The sequence below is a fragment of the Denticeps clupeoides genome, chromosome 1 (genome assembly GCF_900700375.1).
Source record: "Denticeps clupeoides chromosome 1, fDenClu1.1, whole genome shotgun sequence".
Taxonomy (NCBI): Eukaryota; Metazoa; Chordata; class Actinopteri; order Clupeiformes; family Denticipitidae; genus Denticeps; species Denticeps clupeoides.
In genome coordinates this window covers 27,584,194-27,601,664 of record NC_041707.1, presented here as the reverse complement: position 1 = coordinate 27,601,664, position 17,471 = coordinate 27,584,194, and the positions used below count along the sequence as shown (strand labels likewise).

General features: G+C 41.3%; 1 protein-coding gene across 3 annotated transcripts in view; it reads left to right on the top strand.

Moving 5' to 3' along the window:
• Positions 1-16,751, top strand: part of LOC114784829 (otoferlin-like) — a 101,290-nt gene extending 84,539 nt beyond the window's left edge. For 2 of the 3 annotated variants that reach the window (XM_028970582.1, XM_028970571.1), the window contains exons 38-42: positions 3,199-3,297; positions 3,394-3,635; positions 3,730-3,908; positions 4,030-4,130; positions 14,367-14,810. In XM_028970582.1, coding sequence (XP_028826415.1) covers positions 3,199-3,297; positions 3,394-3,635; positions 3,730-3,908; positions 4,030-4,130; positions 14,367-14,547 — 802 coding nt within the window. In that variant the 3' untranslated portion in view covers positions 14,548-14,810. Of the gene's footprint in view, positions 1-3,198; positions 3,298-3,393; positions 3,636-3,729; positions 3,909-4,029; positions 4,131-14,366; positions 14,811-15,290 lie in introns of those variants that run through there. The other variant, XM_028970560.1, reaches the window with a different exon arrangement.
• The last annotated feature ends 720 nt before the right edge of the window (positions 16,752-17,471 follow it).

Sequence of the window (17,471 nt, the reverse complement as noted above, 5' to 3'; positions counted from 1 at the left end):
TTGCTCCCAAAGGTGCATCAATAAAATATTGAGCAAAGACTGTAAATACTGATGTTAATGTGATTTTCTCTTTTTTATTTATTTTTAATACATTTGCCAAAACCTTAAATTAACTTTTTTCACATTGCCATTATAATGTGTTGTGTGTAGAATTCAAAGAAAAAACATTAATTTTATCCATATTGTGATTACGCTGAAGCAACTAAATGTGAAAAAGTGATTTGTTGCGAATACTTTCTGGATGCCCTGTATTAATATTAACATACAGAGAAAGGCAGACAGATGAAGATGTGACATCATCGGTTGTCCCAGGACATGACAGCAACCTCTATTCCAAGTACTGCTACTCTTCCTATAGAGCCCGACATGAACTCACAAAACAGTAAACTCTGAACAATAAATATGCATCGTAAAATGCTAGTCAATCCAGTGATTCAGATAATAAGTAAAGGAACTTTGCCAATAAGATCAGATACAGAATTTATATTAATACATATCAAGTTGTCACAGGGGGAATTCGATGACGTACTTGCAGACATACTTTGGGCGTGGGGATAAGCCGTCGTACCGGTAGAGGACACTGGGGCAGGAGGACCGGGGGCGCCTGGCCGGCGAGGAATGAGGAAGCAATGGACGCGCTGCAACGCAGCGGGGAGTCAGTTCGGGATCTTTGGGAAGGACCGGGGCAGAGGAGAACCGGAAGACGGCGGGTTTCAGGATGGTCCGGGATCTTGGACTGGACGGGAGTAGGTCTTGGGCGGCAGGACGGTAGGGGAGCATGGAATCCCGTCTTAACCGATGGGCCAGGTAGATTCAAGGTCAGGGGCAGGTAGAGGTTGTAGCCAGGAAGTTCCGGTCGGGGTTCCTTTCGTGGTTTCCAGGGGATCAGGCAATTCTCGAAGTCGTGGGCAGGCGAAGGTCGTATTACAGGAAGGTACAATTATCTTAGGTCGGGGTGAGAGAGCTAGCGTCTCTGGCGAGTAAACTCATACAACTCATTCCAAGAGCGGGCGTGTCTCCTTGGGGTTACCTCACTTTTATACTTGCCACCGCCCGCTTCCATTTCCTCTTCCGGGTCGTCGTCTCCCAGGCTGGTGAGGTGCCCTCTAGCGGGCTGGAGGCGCGTTGGCCATGACACAAGTATATCCCCAACCCTGCACTGACACCATTTGCAGGCTCACTCTACCCTGGAAGGGGGTCCCTCTCTGTATCACTCCTTCCCAAGGTTTCTTCCTTTCTTTTTTTCTCCTCCTAGAGTTTTTTTTTGTGTGGAGTTTTTCCTTGTGTGCAGAAGGGTCAAGTGTGGGGGGTGTCAACTGTAGGGCCTATCAAAGCCCATTGAGACATACTGTATGTGATTTTGGGCTATATAAGAAATAAATCTTGTTGTTGTTGTTGTATCCTATGTACTGGGATAAACTGTGACATAGGCATAGACTGCAGTCATTGCCAGTTAACATAAAAGCTAGATAATCCATAACAGTAAATCATGCCACTTGTTCTCTGTGAAAATCCTGTAATTGAAATAGAGTGCATGCTTTCCATTTTTCCAGCAAAATGGAAAATTGACAAACAATGCATTTACTGTTTTTATGGTGCGTTGTGCTTTTGCCTCTTTAGTGATGTGCCATCAGGTGTCCATTTGCGTCCATGGTATATAACATTGTGCCTTAAAAACATGGCCTGTAAGATGGTGTTTATTAAGAACCCATACTTTGTTTCCAGACTGTCGCCTCAGGCTCACAAACAAGAACTACAACATCTCTTTACTCTCACTCTCTACAACATTCGCACGATTAGGCCTTTTCTTTCAAAACAGGCTATGCAGCTCCTCGTCCAGGCAATGGTCATCTCTAAACTGGACTATTGTAACTCTCTCCTGGCTGGAGCCTCTGCAGTCACCATAAAACCACTCAAGATGGTCCAAAATGTGGCAGCCCGCCTCATCTTCAATCAGCCAAAATATACCCATGTCACGCCTCTTCTCACCTCTCTCCACTGGCTCCCGGTATCTGCTCACATTGAGTTCAAATCCTTGATGCTTGCCTACAGGGCTGTAAATGGAAGTGCACACACACTGCACAAAATATACAGTATAGATTTTTTTTTTCTTTGTCTAGCACTTAACAATTTCCGAGCATGTTCTTTTTCTGACAAGTTAGGCCTTATCAGGGCTTTTAGTTTTGTAAACTCAAAATCTATAGAAATCGAACGAGAACTGCTGGTGTCTTCCTCTTGTATAAAAGCGTCTGCTAAGTAAAGTAAAGTAAAGAACTATCACCAGGTGGCCAAAAAGGCAACAAATATCCTGATGGGCCAAGATGAGAAAGTCTTGTGTGTGGGGGGGGTGGATTATCACTGCATTCCTGAATACCTGTATCATGGGCCTTGTTTGGACATGGCAGAAACATCAAAGGATAATCTTGCTCTTTCTTCATTTTACTATTTCCATTTCTTTTTCCTTTCCTTGATATTTTTTGGCAATATTGCTACCATTTTACATACAATATTTATGTGTAACTGCAATAGTAATCTACATGTGGTAATAAATTAGAAACTGTTAGTAGCTATAACTTCAATTGTGCGTCTGTATGTCCAGGTAACATCAGAAGTTAAAATACATTGCTAATAATTAATAAAGTCACATTAGCAAGGTCAATGCAATCACTGATGTCCACCATCTTGAAAAGCAGTGATTTTTAATAAAGAAAAAGAAACACTGTGCAATGGCCAAAAATATTTTTATTTAAAAAATGTATATAAACAGCATTACATGTCAAAAGCAAGACAGGAGAGTGTGCATAGATAAACATAGATAACAGTTCTCATTAATTAAACCAAACAGACATAGACCTGTTAGTTGTAAAGCAATGACACCCCTTGTAAGCGCACAACACATGGGCATCAAAGACAACAGCGGGCAGGTGGTAGCGAACATGGAACTCACAGGTTTACAGCCTTGCCCATGTTCAGGTGCTCCTCCTCCGATTTTCAATGCACAGCTTTCTCCTGCACTTCTTAAAGACTGGTGGGCATGGGCACTCAGTCTGCCCTCCACCCCCACCCCCCCTGAAATTCCCCTCCCGGGTAATTAGATAATCTCTCCCTGCACTTCCTGCAAGACTATATTAGGTAGCTTGAATCAGGGTCTCACCTAAAGCAAAAAAATAACATGGCAACTGTTCTCTTCATCAACAGATTTGAGCTGAGGGTGATCATATGGAATACAGATGAAGTTGTTTTGGAGGATGATGATATCTTCACTGGGGAAAAGTCAAGTGACATTTTTGTCAGAGGGTAAATTGCATTTAAATTAATATTTGTATACAAAACATAACTTACATATGCACTTACGTTTTTTATTTAACACTAATAATAATATTTGATCTATAGATGGCTTAAAGGACAACAGGAAGACAAGCAGGACACAGATGTACATTACCATTCTCTTACCGGAGAGGGTAACTTTAACTGGCGCTTCATCTACCCATTTGAATATCTTATGGCAGAGGAGAAAATAGTAATTTTAAAGAAGGAGTCAATGTTTGCATGGGATGAAACGGAGTATAAGATCCCACCTCGTCTCAATCTGCAAGTATGGGATGCTGATCATTTCTCTGCAGATGACTTTTTAGGTAAAGTGATTTGTTTCATCAAAGTGTTCAACCTAAAAAGTAATGTAATATTATTTCATTCTGAAACATTATGTAACATTATGCATGTGCACAGGAGCAATTGAACTTGACCTGAACCGATTTGTTCGTGGAGCTAAGACAGCAAAACAGTGCTCAATTGATATGATTCTCAATGAGCAAGACATGCCTATAGTCTCCATCTTCAAACAAAAAAGGATCAAGGGATGGTGGCCATTTGTGGCCAGAGATGAAAATGATGAGATGGAGCTCACGGTAATACCTGCCTCAATCACCCAGGACTCTTCTTATTAAACTTTTAATGACACATGATAACACATTGAAACTAGGAGAGTTCTGATTGTTTTTTGACACAGAAAGCTTGTTTTTATTACAGGGAAAGGTTGAGGCTGAGCTGCACCTCCTGACTGGTGAGGAAGCTGAAAAGAATCCAGTTGGAACTGGGCGCAATGAACCTGAACCTCTCGAAAAACCCAAGTAAGACCTGAAAGACCAATATGTATGGTGTACATTGGTTGCGCATGATAGTAAATTGGGGGCACGATAACATTGTATAATAACATTGAAACAAATTTATCTTATTCTCCAAGAATCATATTATTAACTCAGTATCCTATTTTCATGTTGTTATATTCATTCAGGAGATTTGTTCCATATTCCAAGGCTTGATAAGCATGAACAAAAATATCTAGTCTGAAAATTTATCAAACTGCAGGTGTAAATCACACATATAATATCAAAATGCTGCCAGAAATGCAGCTTAAGGAAAATCTGTGAATTTATGAATAAAGATACTATTTAATAGTTTTATTTATTTGATTAGCTGTATTATTTTGTTATTAAACCAATTGGTGGAATTCTACTTAATTTTATCATCATGGTATAAAAATATAGAAGTGGAGTATTTTTTTTTTGTGTCAGAAAGAAATGCATTCTATAAAATGCAATGGTCTTCCCTGGGAAAATCCCCGTTTGGTTCCCAGTGTCCTGGTATGGGCTCCAGCAGCCACAGTCCTGCTGAAAAATAAGTAATAAATAGTAAGTGAGTGAGAGCATTTACAATGATTTGAAAAAGTATTTGCCCCCCATGTTGGTCACATTTAAATGTTTCAGATAATCAGTATTAATCAAAGACAATATTTAAAAATGTCTTTTAACATTTTTATTATTGAAGGAGAAAAAAAAAACCTTCATGGCCCTGTGTGACATTGATTGGTAAGTGGATTTTAAGTGGATTGGATAAGTGCGGAAAGGGTTTTAAAGCCATTTCTAAAGCATTTGGACTCCAGCAAACCCCAGTGAGAGCTATTATCCAGCTCAAGTTCAAGTGTGCTTTATTGTCATTTCAGTTACTTGCATATTTAAAAGTACATAATAAAACGAAACAACATTTCTCCAGAATCAGGTGCTGCATGTAACATACTAACAAGTTACATACTGACGTAAAGTGCAAGTGTGCGACACAAACTGCTCTACATAAAGTGCAGACATGGTACACAGGCGGTGCAAGAGCAACTTTAAGTCAAACAAAACCTGTAGACAACAAAGATAGACAGACAGCTCTAAACCAGTGAAATGAATTATGTATATAACTAGTTGTCACGGCCAACACACCTCAAGCCCACCAGAGAGCTCTAGACCTGCTTGGAAGACAGCGACCCGGAAGCAGAAGTGAGAGCGGGCAGCGCCGAGTATAAAAGCCAGGTGACCCCGAGGAGACTGTCTTTGTTGAATTTATTCCCAGAGACGCTAGCCTTCTTCACCTACGCCTAACTGATTATACCCTGTTTCCACGACCTTTGCCGGTCCTTGAACTCGAGCTTTGCTTGCCCATTTTGGTATGACGATCACCTGACGGATTCTGCCTTTTGACCAGGATCTTCACCTGTCCTTGAACTTGAGTTTGCCTGCCCCTTATGCTAAGGCGATATTCCATGTTACCCCACCTTCCTGCCACCCCAGACGACCTCCCGTCCAGCCTCATGTGTCCACCACCAACTCCGACAAGGCCAATGTCCTGTAGACTGAGGACAATCCGTCATCTCCCATCCACTCACAGCCCTTCCTACTGGCCCCCGTGCACTGGGCCCTCATGCAAGAGGTAATTGCAGATCACGCACACCACCAACGTTGTCCTCCAGGAAGTGGGACCCCCAGTGGACCTCCTCTCTGACCACAGCCCCCAGTTCATCGCCAGGTTTGGCGTCACTTCTAGGGAGGTGGAAACAGGAGGTGGAGACATCCTGGTCTCAACACCTCTTTTTGGCAGTGCTCATGCGGAACCAACAGGTGGTCATTGGTGGTTACCGGCCTCAGACCCACATGGTTCCCCACGTTGGTTCCCCACCTCAGTTCCCCACATGGTTCCCCACCCCGGAGTTAGGGTTTGAGTCTCCACCCGAGGCTTGCCTATGTCATCCTGCCCCCGAAAGCTGGGACCCTGCTTGATTGTACCTTTCTGGGTGACTCGATGGATCAACCCAGTGGCATACCAGGTGGCCATCCAACGCGCAATGCACGTCAGCCCGGTGTTCCCCATTTCCACATTTCACCTTCGCAAGGCTCTCCCATCCCCCCTTGACCTCAAGCTTTGCCTGCCCCATTTGCTGCAATGATCGCCTAATGGATTCTGCCTTGTCACCACAACCTTCACCTGTCCTTGACCTTGAATTTGCCTGCCCCTTTTGCTAAGGCGATATTCCATGTTACCCCACCTTCCTGCCACCCCAGACGTCCTCCCGTCCCCTCATTCCCTCGCCTCCTTCCCCGCTACTCCCCACGGAGACAGATCTCACTCCCCGCCGCGCTGCAGCGCGTCCACTGCTCCACTCCCATTCCCACTCACCTCCTTTCTCCCTCTGACCAGCCAAACGCCTCTGGTCATCCTCCCCAGTGTTCTCTCCCCGTACGATGACTTGTCCCCTTGCTCCAAACATGTCTGCAAATGCGCCACCGAACTCGCACTTTGACACTATATATAAATACTGCTGTGAAGAATGATACAGTGCAATAATAGATAAACATTTTAGAAACGTAAAAGAGGTAGTGTGTGTTAATCAGTCTATAAAGGTTCAGTTGTCTAATAGCCTGTGCCAAGAAGTTACTGCACAGTCTAGCAGTGAGGGCCCGAATGCATCGGTAAGTTTCTCCAAATGGTAAGATGGTGAAAAGTGCATGCTTTGCACTTAGTTTTCCTCATGTCCGCAGTGGTTAAACACAGCACTTGATTACTGAGAGGAAGCTTGGCTTTCCTTGCAGTCACATTGTTCTGTGGCACTGTCAAAGGCAGAGGTTGCAGTGCAACAAAAACATTACGTTTCATTACGTTAAATACTGACAAGACAAAATTTGAACTTTTGGAAGTTCCCATTACATCTGGCATAAATTTAACACTGCAAAATTAACTCAGAAAAATAACATCATACCAACAGTAAAATATTGTGGTGGTAGTATGATGGTCTGGGGCTGTTTTGCTTCTTCAGGAAGACCTGGAAGACTTAATAAATGTGATAAATGGAACCATGAATTCTGGTGTCTACCAAAAAATCCTGAAGGAGAATGTCTGACCATCTCTTTGAGACCTCGGTCTGAAATGATCTTGGGTCCGACATTGATCCAAAACACACCAGCAAGTCCACCTCTGATTGGCAGAAGAAAAACAGAATGAAGACTTTAAAGTGACCTAGTCAGTATCCTGAACTGAATCCTACTGAGATGCTGTTGCATGATCTTAAAAATGCAGTTCATGCTTAAAAACCTTCAAATGTAGCTGAACATCAACTGAGCGAACATTATTCTACAGACTCATTGCAAGTTATCACAAATGCTTGATTGTAGTTGTTGTTAATAAAGGTGGCTCAACCAATTATTAGGTTTAGGAGGTAATCACTTTGTCACACAAGGCCATGTATGTTTGGAATTTTTTAAATCTTTAAAAATAAAATCCTTCACTTAACCACATTTTGTATTAACATGTGTTTGTGACTTACATGGGAAAAAAACAAGAAATCAGAGATGGGCAAACACCTTTTTTCACATCACAGTAGTAATTAGTACACTGAACCAACATATTAATCATCTCTGGACATCAATTAAACACTTAACATTGAACTACATAAAGGACAGCACATGAATGCAATTTCTGCAGTGAAGTTCTGGATTATTTCTTCAGTCAGCTTGCTTGGACTGGTAAGTAACAGTTTTAAGCATTTATGTTTAAATAAGAATTAATTTGAAAACATCTATTACTATTTAAAGGTAGGATCTTTACTGTGCTTACTACAGCATTTTAGGTTGAGTGTGAGTGTGGTAGTGAGTGGGTCCAGAATTATATTCCAAAAAAATCCAATGCAGTTCTAAAAGAATCATTATTATTTTCCAAGAGTATATTGAAATCCCCAAGGATGATTTCTTTGTCTGTAGATAAAGCAATTTCTGGTATAAAGTCTACAAATTCTTTCAGGAGCTGCGTATGATCCAGGTGGTCTGTAGAAATGAGCTGCTTTTTTGATTATTTTTGGAGAGATTTGCATTACCATTACTTAAAAAGAAGTGGGTTTCCTTAAGTATGCCATTTTATGAATAATGTAGATTTATTTATTTTTTTAGATACAGGCTATCCATCCACTATGGCCATTTGAGCATGGACAGTGTTTTTTTTTCACTTGGAGGGGTGGACTCGTTCATGAATAGATTCATTAAGCCTAAGCCGTGTTTTAGTAAGGCAAAAAAATTTAGGGATAAATCATTATTCATGTCCCCAATGAACAGTTTTCTATGAAAGGGATCTTTTTTTTTACTTAACAACAAAGACTAACAGGAATAAATCTAAAGAAAAACAAATAAATAAATTATTAGCACAACTCGACCAAGAGTTGTGCCTTGTAAATATGTTTTGCATTCAGTCCAATTTATTAAATAAAAGGTTTCCATTTCTATAAAACTTTCTTTCTTTAAAATGCAGTACACATGTTAGATAGTCCAGAGATACGTATTCTATTATAATATAATGCAGCAATGTTCTGGAGAGGAGTATTTTGTAAAAAAAAAAAAAAAAAGCGTATCGATCTCTTGACCCACCATGTGCCAAAATATTTGTACCTTACTACAATACAAAAAGACGTCTTGGACTATGGACTATGTAATGAATTATGTCTATATGTGAATTATATGGACTATGTAAAATTTTTGTTGGTTACAAATATTTAAAGTTTTAGCATTCTTAAGCATCCCTTTCTGATACCTCTTTCAGGAGCTTGTAGTACTATACTAGTACTACTAGGAGTCCATAGAATAATCTTAAAGAGAATTGTGGTGTCTCATTTAACAACTGTATCTGTATCTGTAGATACCAAAAACATTTTTATAAATATTATATTGTTCAGTTAATTCAATAAATGACAAAGTTCCAGCCTGGAAAGTCACTTACCGTCATACCTGACAGGAAATTTGGGTTGCCACTTATTGATGTGAAAATATAAGGGAGTTGATGTTTACGCTCTAACCTTCTGAAAATTTGCCTTGCCCACACAGTGCAGACTGTACTGGGGTTAAAACACTAATTTGTTCAGTTTTGGTCTTGCTTATGAATAATACATTTAAAAGAGGTACATTTGAACATGGAGCTTTCTGTGTCTAATCAGAGGGAGGTAGGGCATACCCAGTCAGTAATGAGGCAGAGATGCACACAGAGCTGGAATTTGTGGATGTCCAGAAGGTCAAAACCACTCTTTTAGGAGGAGATACATAATGTTGCTAGATTAATTAGTTTCTTTTTGGCACATATAAAAGAACTATTCAGATTTGAATAGCTATATGTAAGATAATAACTGGAATCATTTTAATTGGATATAGCAATCTAGAAAGACAGATAGCACTAAACAGACAGACAGTGCTAAACGACTGAAATGAGTATTGAAGGTGCCAAGTAAAAAGAGTGCAAATATGACTATGCAAAATGGCACATTGCAATAATAGATACTGTTTTGTAAACATAAAAGAGGATAGTGTGTAGTGAGGGTAGCTCGAGGGGACAGCCACCCGACAGCCACTCTTTTTTTCAAGACCTTTGCAATTCACCCTAGTATGCTGTCAATCAACTTCTGGACAAAATCCTGAATGATGGCAACTAGGGCTGCAACAATGATAAAAATTGATTACTAAAAGAGTCGGCAACTAATTTCATAATTGATTCGTTGTTTTTCATTTGATCACGGAGTGAACATACTTGGTCTCTTTCGCGCACTGATGCCTAAAGAGTTGGGCAGCTGATAGACAGGGCGGAGCAAAGAAAAAAAAAAATGGCACGGCAATATGAAGTGCTGATAACACAAACTACAGATATCGCAGTGCAGTGCTTCAGTTGCCTTGCCGAACGTGATCCTGTAATGCAGCACTTTAGTTTCAGCTGTGGCCTTATAGGAAAGATGTATGTATAATTATTATTATTATTACTACTACTACTTAATACGCTTTGCTATGCAGGTAAATTCATTTGGTCTTCATCTTTTCATATTGAAACATATTAATACAAATTATTTTAATATACACTTTTTTTCTTTCTCCATTTGTGGCGCTGCCTGGATAAGTGCCCTTAGCTATTACATATATTGCCTATTCCACGTTCCAGGCCTGCAGTCATGTGCTTTTTACTTAGGTAATTTTTTTTTTTAGAGTATTTGCTCAATAGACCTACGCATTCATTGATAAAACAGCACAAGTGATTGAACTTTTTTTAGAAGGGGGATGGCATCTCCCTCATCCAACCTCAACTCGAGTACTGTCTATAATGCTGTGATTCAGTTGCACAGTTGAGTTTGACAATGAGTGGTTTAAGCGCAGATTTGCAGTTATGCCAGACACAAAGAGTAAGCATATGCAACATTTCCATCAGACTGCCCAGAGGTGATTTTTACAAACATTCTGTAGGTAAAAGTTGCATTATACACTATAAGATGCACAGTCTATTATACAGTACAGGCCAAAAGTTTGGACACACCTTCTCATTCATGTGTTTCTGTCACAATGGGAATCCGGTGACGCACTTGCAGACATACTGTGGGTGTGGGGACAAGCCGTCGTACCGGGAGAGGACACTGGACGCACTGGGGAGGAGGACCGGAGGCGTTTGGTCAGTGAGGGAGAGACTGGCGGGGAGTGAGGATGCAGAGGAAGCAGTGGACGCGCTGCAGCGCAGCGGGGAGTTAGTTTGGGATCTGTGTGAAGTACCGGGGCAGAGGAGAACCGAAAGACAGCGGGTTTCAGGATGATCCGGGAGCATGGACTGGACAGGAGGACGTATTGGTCGGGAGGAAGGTAGGGGAGCGTGGATTCCCATCTTTACCAAAGGATCAGGCAGGCTCAAGGTCAGGGGCAGGCAGAGGTCGTGTCCAGGAAGTTCCAGTCAGGGTTCTTTCGTGGTTTCAAGGGGGTCAGGCAATTCTCGAAGTTGTGGGTAGGCGAAGGTTGTATTTCATGGATCAAAGTATCTTGGGCGTGGGTGAGAGGGCTAGCGTCTCTGGTGAGTAATCTCATTCAAAGAGCGGGCGTGTCTCCTTGGGGTTACCTCACTTTTATACTCGCCGCTGCCCACTTCCATTTCATCTTCCGGGTCGTTGTCTCCCAGGCTGGTCCGGTGCCCTCTGGCAGGCTGGAGGGGCGTTGGCCATGACAGAGCCCCCCTTCCTAGGCCTGGCACCTGATGGGCCCGGCAGATCAGGGTGTCGGTCGTGGAAGTCTAGCAAGAACATGCAAGGGTAATCCAAAACGCAGAGACAGGCAGTCGATGTGAAGCTTTGTCAATTCTGTAGAATGGCTTGCAACAAAGTGAATAAACAAGTCCAGGGTGGCGGCATGTATGTGTAGTGCATCCATATTCAGTAAAGAAATGGGATTAAATGAAATACATCCTAAGTGGAATCTGTCCTTTTTAAGTACAAGGGGTATAATTGCCTCAAGCATGGTCAGAGGCAGAGAACTAACCCTTATAATCTCCTCATATACAGACAAAATAATAAGTAAATTCCTTGATAATTTTTGAGGAAAATCTTGCATCAGGGCCTGGACACTTTCAGCAGCTGTATTGCATCCATAAGCTCATCTTTGTTTAAGGATCTATTCAGAATTTATCATTAACCTCTGGAACGTCCAGCTTCTCAAAATTAAAATGAGACTGAGATACAGTTCATTCCCATAGATTCTGTGCATGACTGCTGTGCTGGAAAAAAAAGATTAAGCTGACCTTCCAAAAATTCCTGCAAATACTTAGTCAAAACACACCGTTTTCGTGCATAGAAGAAACACAGAAAAGTAATGCTATTTCTCGTCATACTATAATAAAGTCCTACAAGCATAGGAAACATTATAATTTTGAATTACAACTGCTGAGCGGTGCAATCACCAATCAATTTTTTCCTGACTGAAGTTGGGCCAGTCTTTATAGCCCTTTAGCTGGCCGGTCCAATTACAAAACAAATTGAATTTTTGTCATAAAGGAACACTGCACACTGGTTAATTCAAGAACAGTCAATCGGAAAAATAGTAGTTACCCTTATATGGCTGTTCAGAGTGATATTTTGTAGCAGACCTCAGCTGTTTAAAACAGGGGTACTGTGGTGTCACAGAACCCCCCCTCTAAGGGATTAATACTGAAGTGCCCATCAATAGTTAGAGGTAGAGACAATCACTGGCTGGACAAGAGGGAAAGCATGGACCAGCATCCCGGTTTTGGGCTGGTGCAGCTGTATGAGGGGCCTTGTGACATGGAAATCTTACCTGTCGGATGATAAGATGGGGTAGGGTACAGAAGGACAGACACAAATGATACACACACACACAAAGACAAACAAAAAAGTGGGTTATCTGGCTCCAGTTCTGGACTCTACTGAAACTAGTGGAGCCAAGGTCAGGTTTGTAGATTTTAGACCCATGACGATTTGACAGGTACTGTTTCCATTAGCATGCAGAGCAGCCAGCTTGCTGAGAAGCTGGGATAAGAGGTAGTGTAGCTGTCTGCCCTGCATGCTTACAGGGCCTTTGGGGGAACCCCTGGATGTGGAGGCTTGTGCTGGTGACACGCTCTGGACTACCTGGGGAGCAATTGGGTGGTGGGGCTGCACGACAAAGGTCAGATGTGAAGATGTGGGCTTCTCCAGCAATGGGTCCAGCATTCCTCACTTTGCTGTAAGCCTCCTCTTTGCTGGAAGTCTCTGGCTCTCCATTTGCCTCTTCTTGTGTGACTCAGGTGGCTCGACTAGACAGCAAAAATGCCGTTGCCGGGGCTCACGGCAGTAACGGGGGATGTCGTAATGACACAGCAACTCAGCATGAGTAGGGAAGCGGACTCGTAACCAAATGGTTGTGGGTTCAAATCCTGAATTGTCATGTTACCACTGAGGTACCCTTCAGGTACCATCCCCACACAGTGCTCCTCTACCATCTTTCATGGCTGCCCACGATTCACATGGTGATTTGTTGCAGAGGACACATTCTGTTGTGTGCACCATGTGCTGTCCATCACAATGACAAAAAAGTTACAAGGCAAGTGTGTTACCCAATAGCCTACTACTACCCTCACATCAGACAGCGGAGGCTGTAAAACCACTGTGGAGCACTCAAGCAGTAGGTTAATGCACATATAGTGGCAACACTAGTTTCCATGAAGGAGTAAACACCCCTGAGTCCACCCATATACAATCCTTAAGAGACATGCTCATTCCCCAGACACTGTCTTCTTTTTCTTCGGCTGTGGAAGAACATGGCATGATGGCCAGAAACACACAAACGCCAATGAAATCAAACACTCAACATACATGAGGACAATGCAAGAAATGTGGGAGCAACTAACATTTCAATCTTAACCTTTCTAGCTAACAGGCAGAACCTGAAGGTGATTATGACCCAGCATACATTTGAATGGGTGGCACCTGGCTAGCCCAGACCTACTGTGGCATCACAAATATGATGAGAGTTATGTAAAAAGATTTTTGCTTAATGCTTAAAATGATTATTTAATGGTTTGACATTCCAAATGTACGGCATTTATCAGACACCCTTATTCAGAACAAATTATAATTAGTACTCACAGGGACAGACCCCCTTGAGCAACTGAGGGTTAAGTGTTTTGCTCAGGTACACAATGGTAGTGAGAGGTGTTTGAAATTGTGCATTGTGTAAGTTACTCTGAATAAGGGTGTAAATGTAAAAGCCAACACCTTCCTGAACTAGGTGAACTATGCATATTAATTGACATATCGCCTGGTTTTTGTGAGTTGAAACGCAAATATATACAAAAGCAGTGCAATCTGCACTAACCAATTTATAAGCTCTTGAGCAAACAAACTCTTAAACAATTGACTAGTAAATTTGGAAAGATATAATAATGACATAATCCATCCTATATCAAGGTGCTGATTAGACAGCATGAATATTGCACAGGTGTGCCTTAGACTGCCCACAAAAAAGGTCCCTCTGAAAACGCTCATCTGACGCCACAAACTCAAGACTCTCACCTGACTGATGTATTTAAAACAAATGTGAAGTAATGTAGAAAAGTATCATTGATAATCGAATCGTGAGACAAGTGAAGGTTCATAACTCTAGCCCCTGAGCTGATTTTAATGGTGTCAAGCTATGAGTAGTTGATTTAATATTCTAATGTGTACTTTATTTGACAATAAATGTAATTCTGACTGTCTGTATCCCTTTTTCTTTCAGCCGCCCAGACACTACATTCCTATGGTTCATCAGCCCACTGAAAGCCATCCGTTACCTCATCTGTAACCGTTACAAATGGCTTGTCATTAAACTTGTGCTAGCTCTCCTGTTCTTGGCAATGTTTGGCCTATTCATATATAACATGCCAGGGTACATGGTCAAGAAACTGCTGGGAGCTTGAAAAGAGCAGGGTACACCCTCCAGCTTCACCTTTTTAAGTTCTAACATTTTTACTCCTGATTACATTGGAAGAATTTAGTCAGGTGCTTTATTTGACAACCAAGTTGATTATTTCTCTCAAAGATTTTTTTTTTCACACACAGAACAAGTTGGTTAAACAATTTCATTTGTCTACATTCTTCTTTGATTTAATTGGGTTGCTTAGGTTATTTTCTAATCTCACAAATTAATTAATCAATTCACAAATTAATTAGTATTGATATTCACTTTTTTTATCTTGTTGTGACTTTAGCTAGTTCTGAAATCTTTTATTTCACTTTAATTTCTTTATTTATTGTAATGTGCTATTTGCACTGAACTACCTGTCTGATTTTGTTCTGTTTCATGTAATATGTAAGTTTGCAGTAAACCTATGAGTGAATTTGTTAAAAAAAATACATACATTTTTAGATGATGCAAAATCAAAACAATGAGGAAAAAAGTCTATAATTTGGAACAATTTGTGTAGCATAACTATCATTAAAACATGGAAGTGACAATTTTAGTGAAAATTTAAATCAAAGCATTGACTTTTAATTAAGATTTTGTTGTATAATACATTAATTTCTGAGAGGAAAAAAATATTATCAAATTGTGTTTCAATAAAGATTTGGTTTGGATAAAAACAGACCACAAATTTCTTTTTCCAGAACAAAGTTAGTACCACACAATTGCTAATCCTTTTTTCTTATTTCATTTTGCCAGTCGTCCTGACACTGCCTTCCTATGGTTCATCAGCCCACTCAAAGCCATCCGTTATCTGATCTGCAACCAGTACAAGTGGCTCATCATTAAAATTCTACTGGTCCTGCTCCTTTTGGCCATAGGAGCATTGTTCATCTATAGTATGCCAGGTTACATGGCTAAGAAGTTGTTAGGTGTATGATCTGAAAGCAAAGTGCTTGTTGTTACTAGCATTCTTGTGTTATGTGTTCCCTATTATGATGACAGTTATTCCAGTGTTTCCCACACATATAGCCAAATGATATAATGTACTGTACACTGTAACAGTGGCATCTGCAAACTTCATTGACTCTACCCTAAAGTAACTGTTCATTTTACCACCGTGAAAAGAATTTAGATTTTATATGAAGAGACTCTGGCACTGGGGCATTGGTAGCCTAGAATTTTTGACTGACTATGGAATTGGTGGAATTGTACTCAATTCCACTGCATGGGTACTATCCCCATGCAATTCTGCCCACCACTCCTATATGGAATGGGTGAGAATCAGAGGAGACACTTTGTTGTGTACACTGTGCTCTGCACTTTGTCACTATGACAAATGCTCACTTTCACTTGTTAATAAAGGTTGAGGTAACTAAATGAACTACTATTTAGCAAATTGCACACTAATTGTGGATAATACACATTTGAAACTTTAAGGGTCCAGTTTTCAGATATAAAGGTGTCTTTAGTTACAGAAAAAAAGATAAAACCAAGAAAGGACATTACTTGATACTTGCCTGTCAATGTCACATTATCCATTTTCTCCTTTCTTTTTCTGTTTCCCCCTAAGACTGCTTTCAACAAGCATTCTCTACATGTAGCAAACATAATCACTACCAAACCAAACATTGTGACAAGGTTATAAGTATTTTAATTCAAGCACTACAAATGTGCAAAATCTCTTATAGGACCCCCTAAGTCATAAATGCAGGCTAATGCATCTACAATAACATTTTGTGGGAAACACTGAATTGCTTTTTTTGTTTTAAATGATATTGGTTCTGTATAATTTATGTGCTTGTACAATGTGCTTGTACTGCTTAGAAAACATTGGACAATTGAATTCATTTGGATTTACATGGGAAGGCAAGAAAGAACGTAAACACCCACACCTGTGTCTTGAAAAAGATTCATATGGAGTTGCAATGCTCTTCTAGCGTGAGATCTTGCTTGGCCAGAAACAAGACAATTAAGGTCTGCTTTATCACAAACAGTAAAATCATTGGTTGACAACTATCTAGCATTGTCATAGATTTTTAAATTTTTGGATAGCGTACGAATAAATTAACCATTATTCATCATGAGCATTGTGTTTAATGTTAAATGCTTGACACAAACACTACGCAGAGTGTTTAAACAGAGACCGAAGAGAGCACGCTCTCAGGGGTTGAGGTGGAATGCGCGCTTGCTTGCTGTACTAATAAAACTGGAAAAACATCTTGTAGTCCTTGGCACTGTTTGGTGTGTTTGGCGCGAGCCTGTATTACGTCCAAGGACTTCCTGAACCACCTCAGAATTAATCGCCAAAAAACGTAAGTTATGGCTCCTTCGCTAATTCCGTGTGCAGTGTGTGAGATGTACAGCTTGACGAACTCCGTCAGTAGTGAGGATTTCACCTGTGGGAAGTGTAGGAGACTAGTGGAAATGACGGAGAGAATAGCCGAGCTAGAGGAGCGCATCCGAAATTTATATTATTTAGGGAAACAGAAGTCTTAATTGACTCTTTTCTAGTCCCGGACGCGCACCAGCCCAGTCAGCCGGTGAGTGTGTCTACCCCGGCGCCGTTACCAGTAGCGCCCTCCGGACAGCAGGGCAGTTGGGTGACGGCTCGGCGTAAATCACGCAAGCGAGCTTCCGTGGCGACCCGCCAAGCTCCCCCACCACCTGGGCACCACACACCGATTCGCGTTCAGAACCGCTTCTTCCCCCTCAGCGAGGCATCCGCTGGGTCCTACAGTCCACCGCCTCTAGTCATTGGCGACTCTATAGTTAGAAACGTGAGGATACCGGCACCAGCGAATAAAATCCTGTGTTTTCCTGGAGCCAGAGCGCCCGACATCCGCGCAAATTTAAAATCGCTGGCAAAAAATAACCGCAGGTACTCTAGTATAGCGAGTCACGTCGGCGCTAACGACGTCCGGCTACGCCAGTCGGAAA